At 38.5% G+C, this 13,266-nt stretch overlaps 2 protein-coding genes across 2 annotated transcripts; one reads left to right on the top strand and one right to left on the bottom strand.

Moving 5' to 3' along the window:
- Positions 1-2,284: 2,284 nt before the first annotated feature.
- On the bottom strand, positions 2,285-4,143 carry LOC133709346 (3-ketoacyl-CoA synthase 6). Its single transcript, XM_062135061.1, has one exon. It carries the CDS (start codon positions 4,035-4,037, stop codon positions 2,541-2,543), a length of 1,497 nt encoding a protein of 498 aa, XP_061991045.1. The 5' UTR covers positions 4,038-4,143; the 3' UTR covers positions 2,285-2,540.
- Positions 4,144-9,403: 5,260 nt separating this feature from the next.
- Positions 9,404-12,187, top strand: LOC133711145 (uncharacterized). The gene is made up of 3 exons (XM_062137311.1): positions 9,404-10,460; positions 10,671-10,731; positions 11,161-12,187. The coding sequence occupies exons 1-3, from the start codon at positions 9,404-9,406 to the stop codon at positions 12,185-12,187; spliced, it is 2,145 nt and encodes a 714-aa protein (XP_061993295.1).
- The last annotated feature ends 1,079 nt before the right edge of the window (positions 12,188-13,266 follow it).

The following is a 13,266-nucleotide window of genomic DNA, read 5'->3' as shown; positions in this document are numbered from 1 at the left end:
TCTACAACTTCAATTCCATCATATCCAGAACCTCCTTATAAATAGTTAAGAAGTAGCTGGCTGGCTGGCTAGCGGCCGGTGCAACAAAAAAATTCAATGCATCCATCCCTATTTAGGGGTACCCTTTGTCACTTCGTCATTCATGTATGCATATACGGATCAAAGTTGGAAAACTTGTCGATCCTTTTAATGGTACTTAATAAAAATGAGCGTGTATGTATATACAGATCGATTAAAGTTGGGACAATTGTCTATCTTTTTAATGGTACTTGATAAAAGTGAGTTTTCACACGTTTGAGATGGTGCAAGTATGTACGCATTTTTTGTTAACATGTAAACATATTTGTATGTTACATAATAACTTTTTGAGTAGGATCAAAAATTGAATCACAATTGTTAATCACATTGTGTCAAATTAAATACCTTACTTCGAAACGTAATCGAGTATTAGAATCAAGCCCAAGGTCTTAGGATGTTTCTCACCGTTTCGTTTCTGTTCATTCGTGATCTAATACGTAAATACTATATATAAAGTATTTTCTTTATCAAAACTTGAAAGTTACTCCACGTACCCCAGTTTGGAACACCCAAATTTTGTTTTGGAGATTTGCCAATAATGACAGTTTCCTCTAAGAGTTTTTCTATTGGAACCTCCAAATTTACCCACTTGATCTCCTTGCTTTTTACACCTCTTATTAAATTTTCAAATACTAAATTTACTCACTAAACCTCACTCAAGTTCCTGAAATAACTAACCACGTGGTGTGGTGTGTTGGTCGAATGGCCTAGTCTGGAACCCCCAGGTCTAGCGTTCGAATCCCAGCTCCATCCCGTGGCTAGCAGATGTGAGGGACCCTTTGGGTTCGTGCGTCTGCGGTGCAGTGGATTAGTCTGGCTTTGCCAGGCTTTCGCCGCAATGTCGGTGCAGGTGTCCTGGCGCTGGGATACCACTGCATGGGTGTGTGAGTTACTAACAACTAACCCGATAAAAAAAAAGTTCCTGAAATAACTTCACTCATATAATTTGCAATCAAACCATCATTAATTACATACTCATTCCTTAACTAGATTACATAAATCTCTTATCCAATAAAAAAGAAAAACACAAGGTATTGGGCTTTATTCAAAAAAATAATAATAATAATAATTTTTAATAAAAAAAGAATTGTTTTTTTTTTACTTTGTTTTTTCTCTTGTAGATGTGCAAAAAAAAAAATGAAGAATAATTTTTCTTAATGTTTAATTATTTTCTCTATTTTTTGTACCTCATGATTAATTATTTAATAGTTTTTTAGATTTTCTTTTCACTGCTAGCTCTTTTTTTTTTTTTTTCAAATATAATAGATAGACTAGGATTTAGGTCATAATATGATTTCTTTTGTTATCCCTCACCAATATGCGTTCAACCTATATGATGATAGGAACTTTTATGTCACATGATCTTGATTATAGTTTTAATTCTTATTAAATATATATAAATGCGTTAATGAGTATGTAGTGAAATTGGAAAATAAAAATAGATAAGGAAAATAATAAAGAATGTAATATAATATTATTGAATTGGAAAGTATAGAGAAATTAAATATAATTTTTTTTGGTATAATTATTGTCCTTAATAGTCATTTTATAAGAGATTATATATGTCATTTAATAATTCATAATGAAGTGAGGTCAACTGAGCAGATTTGGAGGTCCCAATAGAAACACTCTTCCTCTAATCCATAGAAAAAAAATAAAAACAGTTTTCTCTAAGGGAATATAGCATTGTTCTTCCAGTCAAAGATGACCCTCCTAGTTTCTACAAGCGAGTTTGATGAGCACAACCACCATTAATTCTTTCGAGCTATGTCATGTCCCCCGATGGTGCTCTCATCATTTATGTATATACCGAAACAGACATTGGGGCACTCGTCATATCACAATCGCAATACAGATTAAAACTGGGCACACGTCGAGTTTAATGTTGCTTCAGTTCGTCACTCTCTTTCTAACTACTTCTATAATTACGTACCAAATTTGCAAAAGCAAGCCTAACAAGACGACCCAAATCCAATACACAACATAACAAAAGTAGGAAAACGAAATTTAAAGCCGCCGATCAAATCGAACCATATATCTCATCCTCATCCTTGCTTATTGTTCAGTTATACGAGGGTGATGAAAATCATTATCTGTGCGAGTGAATTGTAGCTATTGTAAGTAAAATCTTCTTCCTTGACACATAGAATGTAGCTAGCTAGCTCCCATCAAATATACCTGTTAATTTCTAAATAATAGATCGACCTAATAATTAATTGCAAACTTCAATAATAACTCGATCAACTGTGGTTTCCTTACATGGAATACAATGATTAATACATAAAAGAAGAGCACATTTTGAACTTCTATGCAAATTGGTAGCCATAAGAAATTTGAAAGAGAGAGAAAAAAAAAAAAATACGGGAGACCATGAACGTAGGGTAAATGCAACTTTGTGAATTTAGCGGCAAATTGATAAAAGCTGAAACCAAAGAAAAGATACCACCAGCACCAATGCAATTCTAGAGTTTGACGACTTCAGGAATATGAACCGGGTACCTTTCAATGCAATCGGCCCAGGGCCCATCATCATTAGCCGCCGTCTTGATGGTCCGGTTACACTTCCACACGGCGCTGTTGCACTTAAACCCACTCCCAAACGCAATCTGCCAAACCCTATCTCCCTTCCTCATCCTCCCCTTGGCCTCAATGTACCCCAACTCGTACCAAAGCGAAGACGACGACGTATTGCCGAACCTGTGCAGCGTCATCCTCGACGCCTCGCAGTGCTCCGCCGACAACTGTAGATTCTTCTGAAGCTCGTCGATAACGGCTCGACCTCCAGCGTGGATGCAGAAGTGCTCGAACGCCTGCTTGAAGTCTGGAATGTAAGGCTTCCACTTGGGGTTCACTATCTTTCTTCCGATGAGGGTTAGCAGGAAGAGGAGCTGCTCCGACGCCGGAAGTACTAGAGGACCGATAGTGGTGATGTTGGATTTCAGGGCCTCGCCGGCGATGGCCATCAGATCTTTTTGGAGTGAAATTCCGACCTTGCCCTCCCTGTCTTCCTCCTCGAACACGCAGCGGTAGGCCTTGTCGTCGGCTCCCTTGTGGGTTCGGACCACGTGGACCAACCTGTACTTGGCACGTCGGCTCTCGGATCTACGGTTGGACAAGAGTATGGCGGCCCCACCCATACGGAAGAGGCAGTTGGGCAAAAGCATAGCCCTCTCTTTTCCTTGGTAATAATTCGGAGTTATGATCTCCGTACTGACCACCACCGCATTTGAGTTAGGATGAACCTGAAGAAGGTCACGTGCCAAGTCGATGGATATGAGACCGGCGCTGCACCCCATGCCGGACAAGTTGAAGCTCCGGATGTTACTTCGGAGCTTGTACTTGTTGATCACCATCGCCGACAAAGAAGGAGTCGGCGAGAACAGGCTGCAATTGACGATCAGAATATCTATGTCTTTAGGTTTAAGGCCGGTCTTCTCAAATAGAGAGTCCATTGCGGAGAATATGACGAGCTCCGCCTCGCCCCTCGCAGCCTCCATGGTGGGTTGGGGAGGGATGTAGTGAATGGCTGGGGGAAGGCAAGTTTCTTCCCCAAGACCAGAGCGCTCGAGGATCCTCATCTGGAACTCGACGCTCTTAGGGTTGTTGCTGAGGATGAGGCGGGAGTGTTCCATAAATGTGGAGAAGGGGACGCGGCAGGTAACAGGTGGCTTGTAGCAAGCGTAGTCGACGAGGTAGATGGTTCGTGGCTTAGACATGAAGTAGACGGTGGCGATGAATATGATGAGGAAAGAGGAGCAGAGGATTTGGACGAGATCCAAGTGGAGGGAGGTCCACAAGTTTAGAACCTCCTCCGGGCCGATGCGTAGAACCTCGAGAAAAATCCCGGCCATTATAGGAACTAGAGCGAGGGTGAGGAAATGGTTCACGAGGTATTGGTACCCGAGTTTGACATACTTGAGCTTGACGGAGTTGGAGAAGTCCGGCAAGATTGGAGGCATTGCTGTTGTATGTAGTTTGTACGAAATGTGAATGAGAAAGATGGAGAGATCGAGGCCTGGGAATGGAGAATGGTGAGGAGGATATGATATTTGGTGTAAAGGGAGGGGGTGGGATTTAAAGGCAACGGGACCGGGGAATTGAAGGAGGCAGATGGGGGGCTTTAATGGAGGGACTTCACGTCATTCCAACGCTCACTTAACTCGTTATTAATTTTTTCCGCAACTCCCCCCTTCCTTTTCCACATGTAACTAAACTAAAACCCCGAATCATATCATCCCGCCTATGCCAAATAGCAAGAGCTGGTGACAAAACTAGGTTTCGCTAGCAACTCCTTGTTTCTATTTTTGGTTGTTATCCTTCCTTGTTACACAACCCATTATATTTGACCTCTCCCTCCTGTTACCAAAGTATGCATTGCATGCAGAACCTAGCTATATCCATGCATTTCTATATCTTTTCTAAACCAAAAATTTCATACAAGTTAAAGCCAGTAAATTGGTTAATATGGGTCATGGGTGTGTCATTTTAGTTTGGATTTTAATGTCATATTACTCATATAATTATGTTTGGAGAACTGTGGTAAACTAACAATTTCATTACCAGAGTAGAAGATTCAACGGTAAGTTAGTTTAGGGAGAAGAGTGTTGGAGCTAGAATTAATGATTGTTAACCCACATCTTAAACACTATAAACTGGACATTGAGATCCAACTGCGTCCTGAAAAAATAAAAAGAAATAGATTAAAGTCAAATCAAGTCAAGCATTTCTTTTTTGAAATAACAAAGTCAAATCGCTATTTTGTTTTGCGAAATAAATTTCCCAATTAATGTGGTTGTTAACTAGTTGTTAGTGGTTCCTTTCCTAATTTTGTAGTGAAACTAACACATGAATGAAGAAGGCCAGGGTTGGAACACTGACAGATTTGAAGAGAGAAAGAATGAGAATAATCAACTTTTTGGTTTTCGGTTTTCAACCTGATATCGGAGTTTAGTTTTTTTTTTTTTTTTTTTTTTTTTTTTTTTTTTGAAGAGGATAAAAAGATTTCACTCCTACCCCCATGTGACTCTTACTCATGATCTGAATCTTAGATAGTGGGTGCCATAACCACTGAGCTAACACCACCTCGTCAGTATTGACAAATTTAACATCATTAGTCAAATTTTATTCTTGTTTATATGGGGTGAATTGGATTTGCCTTTATAAAACAAAGGGTTAAATACTGTTTAGTCCCTGAACTTTTGCTAGTTAAAAAAACACTTCAGTCCCTCGCCTTCTAATTTGACACGTTTACTCCTTGTTCTTTCAGTTTTACACCCAATAGGTCCATTCCGTTAAATTGTGCCGTTAACTTCCTATTTTAAGGATAAAATTACTATCATAGCCCTGACTTTCTCTTTCTTTAATTTTTTTAATTGTTTCTATTCTTCTCTTTTATTTTTTTATTTGTTTTTATTCTTCTCTTTTATTTTTTTTGGTTCTTTAATTTTTTAATTATTTTTATTCTTTTTTTTTTCCTTCTGATTCATACCAATAAAATTACTATGTTTTTAATTGTTTTTATTCTTCTCTTTAATTTTTTTTAATTGTTTTTATTCTTCACTTTAATTTGACACGTTTACTCCTTGTTTCATCTATTATGACTAATTTTATGGGGTGTTTGGGTGAGCCGCAAAAGAAATTAATTTGCTGCTTGAGGCCAATAAAATTAGTCATAACTTTTAATACGACTTTTATTAATTTTTTTAATTGTTTTTATTCTTCTCTTTTATTTTTTCTTTTGATTGGCACCAATAAAAGAGAAGAATAAAAACAATTTAAACAATTAATAAAAGTCGTATTAAAAGTTATGACTAATTTTATTGGCATTAAGCAACAAATTAATCTCTTCTCCGGCTCACCCAAACACCCAATAAAATTAGTCATAACAGAAGAAACAAGGGAGGGACTATAATAGTAATTTTTATAGCAAATTACCCATACCTACAATCTCAGCCCATTTATTACCAATAGCAGGCCTATTTTTTGCCAATTCCCTTGCGGTGCTGTAGCTGAACCAATAGCAAAGTCCAAGCCCATGCGGCCATTTTCCTTCCATTTTTTGAATTGTTCTGTTAATGAGGATATTACCAAAATAACCTCAACTAACTCCTAAACAGATATGAAGGCTTCAGACCACAAAGCTATCGTGATTTTCAAAGCTGGTTCAACCTCTGCGTCATTGAAGCCGCTGGAGTACATCGGAGCTCTGATTCTGTTGGAGGTCTAAGTGCTCTGTGCGTCTGAGTGTAATCGAAGCCTCCGTTCATCATGGAGAATTTAAATCCAAACACAAGCTCAGGTTCGAGCTTAATTGTGAATTTCTATCTTGTTGATTTAGTGATTAGCTTCCCTCTTCTTCGATTCGTGTTTTTCATTTGCTTCAATTAGTTGTATATAGTGAATTTGATGAGTTTCCTTCTATTTGATCAGTTTCAATTTGTTTACATTGTATTTGATTATTATTATTATTATTATTATTTTTGCACGTTTTGATTTAGTTGTTGCTTTGTTCTTCGATGAATCTGGTTAGGTTTGTGTTCAACTACTCGTAAATGTTTCATTTCGGTTAGTTTCATTCAACAGATTAGGTGGAGGGCTAGTTGAGTGCTTAATGTTATTGACATTCAAAAGGTTTGGTAAATATATGCAATTATATGTGTTGTTCTTACTTTTTGTAGTGCATTTGCGCTAGGAAATATGTATTCAGAGATGACAGCTAGGTGCACTTACATGTCAGAGACTAGGGGTCATCATGGGCCGGGCTAGGGCCGGCCCTACCCTAAATTTTAGGGCTTAGGGTCGGGCCGGGCCGGGCCTAGTCAAAGTCAACAAAATTTAGGGCCGGGTAGGGTCGGGCCAAGGCTTAAATATGCTAACCCTTACCCGCCCGAAAAGCCCGATCCGTTAGGGCAGAAAGGGCCGGGTCGGGCCGGCCCTCAAATAGGGCCAAATAGGGCCGAAATGGGCCAAAAAAGGGCCTTATTTTGTTTAACAAAAAAAAACATTATTTTTTTCTTCTCAAAATATGGCTTAATGGTATATATTGGTAATAAAAGACTCATTGTTTTTTATTGAACATATTTAATACACACACCGAAGGTGGAAGTCACTGAAATTTTTACCACTACCATATATTCATATACGGACGACATCCAACGGTGCATTTTAAAAAATTCCATTTCGTCCCCCATTTTGCTCATGGAGGATAACAAGCCTAATAAACGAGTTATACTACATTAATAGGCATATAAGGATTATGTGCGATCCAAAAATTTTGAAATGGAAATCGACCAATCTGAAAATTCTCATATGTTTATACAACATTGATAGGTATTGTGTAAAAAAATTAGGCCGGTCTGCCATGAATAAGGCGCCCAACGTAGCGGTCAACGCTTTGCACAAGCAAACTTCCCTAAGGGGAGCGGCACCATGCGCGGAAAAACGTTGCGGAATTTTGACATCCGTAAGTAGACCCCCTACTCATGAGAGTGTGGGAGCTGAAAGATCGAAAAAAGTGAATTTCCAAGGACCGGTTAAGAGCATATTTGTTTTATGTTCTATTTAGGGTATTGAGTTGACCGGGTAGATCGAGGTCCAACCGAATGCGGAAATTGTTGAAATTTCTACCACTAACATATATTCATATGAAAACAACATCCAGCGGTTCATTTTAAAAAATTCCATTTCGTCCCCCATTTTGCTCATGGAGGGTAACAAGCCTAATAAACTAGTTATACTACATTAATAGGCATATAAGGATTATGTGCGATCCAAAAATTTTGAAATGAAAATCGATCAATCGGAAAATTCTTATATGTTTATACAATAGTGATAGATATTGTGTAAAGAAATTAAGCCGATCCGCCGTGAATAAGGCACCTAACGGAGCGGTCAACGCTTTGCACAAGCAAACTTCCCTAAGGGGAGCGGCACCATGCGCGGACAAACGTTGCGGAATTTTGACATCCATAAGTAGACCCCCTACCCATGAGAGTGTGGGATCTGAAAGATCGAAAAAAGTGAATTGTCAAGGACCGGTTAAGAGCATATTTGTTTTATGTTCTATTTAGGGTATTGAGTTGACCGGGTAGATCGAGGTCCAACCGAATGTGGAAATTGTTGAAATTTCTACCACTAACATATATTCATATGAAAACAACATCCAGCGGTTCATTTTAAAAAATTCCATTTCGTCCCCCATTTTGCTCATGGAGGGTAACAAGCCTAATAAACTAGTTATACTACATTAATAGGCATATAAGGATTATGTGCGATCCAAAAATTTTGAAATGAAAATCGATCAATCGGAAAATTCTTATATGTTTATACAATAGTGATAGGTATTGTGTAAAGAAATTAGGCCGATCCGCCGTGAATAAGGCACCTAACGGAGCGGTCAACGCTTTGCACAAGCAAACTTCCCTAAGGGGAGCGGCACCATGCGCGGACAAACGTTGCGGAATTTTGACATCCATAAGTAGACCCCCTACCCATGAGAGTGTGGGAGCTGAAAGATCGAAAAAAGTGAATTGCCAAGGACCGGTTAAGAGCATATTTGTTGTATGTTCTATTTAGGGTATTGAGTTGACCGGGTAGATCGAGGTCCAAACGAAGGCGGAAATTGCTGAAATTTCTACCACTAACATATATTCATATGCAAATAACATCCAGCGGTGTATTTTAAAAAATTCCATTTCGTCCCCCATTTTGCTCATTAAGAAGTTAACATTACATTGGTAAAATGGTTTCAACTCGACCAATTGATTATTTTTAGTTATGTTGATTACTTGATTTATTTCAAAATTGGTATTACATGAATATATTGTCCAATTTGAAATAATAGCTTTGTAATTATTACAGTTAATTAGTTAACAGTAATTATTGGTAAATATTAAAATACCCATAAGATTATATTAAAACGACGGCGTTTTTGCCGAATTAACAGTTAATTCTTTAAAAAAAAATTATGTTTTTTCTTCTCAAAATATGGCTCAATTTAAAAGACTCATTTCCTAATATGGCAGATTGAAATAATTTTCTACACTTCCATAGTTTTATACATATAACACATGTAATAGAAAATAACAAAAATAAAATATAAATTTTAGGGCCGGGTTAGGGCCGGGCCGGGCCTAGCCTTTACGGGCTCAATCGGGCCGGGCCGTAGGGTAGGGCTGGGCTTTATTTGTGTGACCCATACCCTACCCTAAATAAAAAAGGGTCGGGCCGACCCGCCCTAATGGAAGGGCCGGGCCGGGCTTCGGCCCTACGGGCCGGGCGGGCTTAGGGCCCAAGGGCCATATGATGAGGCCTATCAGAGACTATGATGGTCTTCATTGATGGTACGACAAGGTTCGCCGATTTTTTCAATGAAATTTGCATGCGGTTTAAGGGTTTTAAGCCAGGCTTGTTTGAGTTGAAGTATTCCCTTCCGGATTACCCTTCTTGTGCTCTCAATTCTGATTTAGATATGAGGTTGATGTTTAGGTCTTTAGCTGAGTTTAAGAGAACTTCAGTTGACATTTTGGTGAGGATTTGTGATTTTGGTGCAAATTGTGTTGCTGATGGAGTTCAATGTACTGCCACTGCTGCTGCTTCTTCTTGTGTGTCAGTGGTATCGACGGTGATTGATGAGACTGATTATTTGGGTGATTTTAGGCCTGAAGATCCCAAAGTTTGCATGTCTAAGCAGTGGAGAGAGTATATTAAGTGTGTGGACCAAAAATTTAGAGGTGGAGCTGTGGAGTTTCGGCAAAAGTTATGTATGTATGCAATTGAGGTTGGGTTTGTCTTTGTCTATGTGATAAATGACAAATGGAGGGTAATTGCTGAATGTTTCAACAAGCTATCTGAGGGATGCAAATGGTACATCAATGCGTCACTATGCCCTGCCAATAATTTCTTCTATATTAGGCAGCTTAATAATGTGCATACTTGTTCTGGTGTTCTGAGACAGCAAAAGCATAAGCTTTTGAGTTCTACTATTGTGAAGACACTCATTAATGATGAATTTCGTGGAAATCCCTCTCTCAAGCCACATGATATTATGGATAGGTTAAAGAACAACTATGGTCTTGATATTACATACCGTGTTGCATGGAAAGGTAAAGAAAAAGCAATGAAAGAGTTGCATGGTTCAGATGAGGACTCCTATTCAATGTTAACTTGGTATCGTGATGCCGTGATGGAGAGTAATCCAGGGTCTTGCTTTATTTTGGAGTGTAATGAATTCACTGGTCGTTTTCAGAGGCTTTTCCTTTGTTTTGGTGGAGTTATTGAGGGTTTCAAGTCTTGCATACCTCTATTGTTCGTGGATGGTGCACATCTGAAGAGCAAGTATAAGGGTCAGCTTCTTTCTGCTACAGGAAAGGATGGTAATCAAGGTATGATTATGATTTTCGTTTTATTTTTGTGATTCATATTGTGGAAAGGATGGTAGACTAATGCTATTGACGAACAGTACTTTTGTCATGAAAGTATTAGGGTTTAGGGTTTAGGGTTTCCGTCAAAACAATGTCATACCTATCTAAGCTTTGTTATTCAGGTTCAGTAATATTGTCTTATGTTCCCTCTTTCTTTGTCCTTCATAATAGGGGATTTAGGGTTTCCGTCAAAACAATGTCATGCCTATCTAAGCTTTGTTATTCCGGTTCAGTAGTATTGTCTTATGTTCCCTCTTTCTTTGTCCTTCATAATAGGGTTTAGGGTTTCCGTCAAAACAATGTCATGCCTATCTAAGCTTTGTTATTCAGGTTCAGTAGTATTGTCTTATGTTCCCTCTTTCTTTGTCCTTCATAATAGGGTTTAGGGTTTAGAGTTTAGGGTTTAGGGTTTCCGTCAAAACAATGTCATGCCTATCTAAGCTTTGTTATTGAGGTTCAGTAGTATTGTCTTATGTTCCCTCTTTCTTTGTCCTTCATAATAGGGTTTAGGGTTTAGGGGTTTAGGGGTTTAGGGTTTCCGTAAAAACAATGTCATCTAAGCTTTGTTATTGAGGTGCAGTAGTATTGTCTTATGTTTCTGCTTTCTTTGTCCTCCATAATTTTGTTTTTGATGCGGTATATTTGTTAATTTTTCCCTCAGGTTTTTTCCCTTTTGCATTGCCAATTGGAATTGGTATTTTGGGATCTTGAAGACAATTCTAGACCCGCAAGGCAGAGTCATTACTTTTGTTTCTGATCGACAACAAGGGTTGATGAATTCCTTGGCTAGAGTTTTTTTGGAGTCTCCTCATTCCTTTTGCCTGTATCACTTGAAGAATAATCTCCAAAACTTGTTTAAGGGTAATAACAACAGTGCACTCCGCGTCACCATTGTCGATAAGTTTTACAAGGTTGCATACTCATCTACTGAGCGTCAGTATCACCATAACCTGAGGGAGCTTCTTGATGAGGGCAAGGATCTTGTTGCGCAATTCCTTAGAGGTCTACCTGTTGAAAAATGGTGTAATGCCTTCTTTCGAGGTAATAGATTTGGTGAGATGGTCAATAGTACAGCGGAATCTTTTAATAGTTGGACTCTCAAGGCTCGGGAACTCCCAATTTTTCCTATGTTGGAGAAGATCCGCGTGATGATGATGGCAAAGATGGTTGAGAGGAAGCTATTGGTAAGAAAGTGGAGTTTTCCTCTTTGTCCAGTAATGCAAGCTGAACTTGTTAAAAATATGGAAATAGGGAGAGATTGGACAGTTAGTAGGTCGGATGAGTTTGTTTATGAGGTTCACTCCGAACGCTCAACATCTGTTGACATAATGGTCCAGACTTGTGCATGTCGTCAGTGGCAGATTAAATCATTTCCTTGCTCTCACGCTCTTGCTGCCATCCAGCGAGCGGGATATGTGGTTTACCCGTTTATCGAACGATATTACTTTAAAGAGGAGTATTTCAAGAGCTATTCCTTTGGTACTAAGCTCATTCCCAATATTGAGCAGAGCTATGTCCAATGCTCTGATAGCACATCTATCAAACCTCCACTGACCACAAGACCTCCAGGAAGGCCCAAGACTAAACGTATCAAGTCTGTTGGCGAGGTGTCTTCAAAGGAGAGGACGTGTGGCCGTTGTGGCCAATTGGGGAGGCATAATAGGAAGACATGCAATGTTCCAATATGATTTTGTCGAAAATAGGTGCAATTGTTGCTGATTTTTGATTCATTGAACTTCTATTATGAAGTAACTTTAGTTTTCTTTCATTTACTGCTGAGATACAACAGGATTATGACTATTGACTGTCTACTGATGTTCAGTAGCTTTCTGAAGATTTATGTTAAGGAAATTTTTTTGCCGGTTTTAATCCATTTTATACTTTCTTATTATTATTCTTGAGTTGTAGTATTGATTTCGTTCAAAGCAAGACTTGAAGACCATATGTAGGATTACATGCTGAGGTACACTAGATTTAATGTACTGAGCTTCAGTATCATGCTGAAGGGTACAATAGATTTAATGTACTGAGCTTCAGTATCATTCTGAAGGATCGTAGATTTATTATTGAGCCTCAGTATCATTCTAACATGCACGACTTGCAGTTCTTTCCATTGTATATGGATCCATTAAAGTTGAAAGTAAATTAGCAAAGTTGAATTCCATTAACATTAACCGGTAAAGAAGACTTCAAAAAGCCCGCTTCTGTCAATTTACTTATGTCAAAATCCATTCAACTCATAAACAAAAATCCACATCCACAAAAATCCTAATCCTCATCTGTCATTTTACTGAGTGTAACCTACTTTCGAATACCAGCCCTCGTCATGGTTAAGAAACCTCTCCACCATGGTTCTTCTCATGTTCTTCAAGCTTTCTTTGATTTCTCTTTCTAATCCCAAAACCTTGTCAACCAAAACGCCTCTATCTGCTTTGCTTATCTGCAACCTGTTCTTTGCTATATTCTCTATATAGTGTAGGATATAAGGTCCGCAGTCCAACCTACAAAATGAAAAAAGAAATGTAAGACACTCAATGTACTTAACAGTATTGAGACTCAGTAACGTTGTTGTTTCACTTACGAATTATCAGGTTGCTGTCCACAATACAGGTCTTCAACCAGCTTTAAGTTATCCACATCAATTTTGTTTATCCAAGCGATTGTTTTCTCTGCATTTTCATCAATCTGTATTTCCTCATATATTGTTGTCTTCTTTTATACTCTGACAAATTTTAGTCTCCTCTCCTTGTTCTGCTTGTGCAACTTT

The sequence above is a fragment of the Rosa rugosa genome, chromosome 5 (genome assembly GCF_958449725.1).
Source record: "Rosa rugosa chromosome 5, drRosRugo1.1, whole genome shotgun sequence".
In the NCBI taxonomy this organism is placed as follows: domain Eukaryota; kingdom Viridiplantae; phylum Streptophyta; class Magnoliopsida; order Rosales; family Rosaceae; genus Rosa; species Rosa rugosa.
The sequence above is the reverse complement of the archived record's forward strand: the minus strand, read 5'-3'. Positions and strand labels throughout refer to the sequence as shown.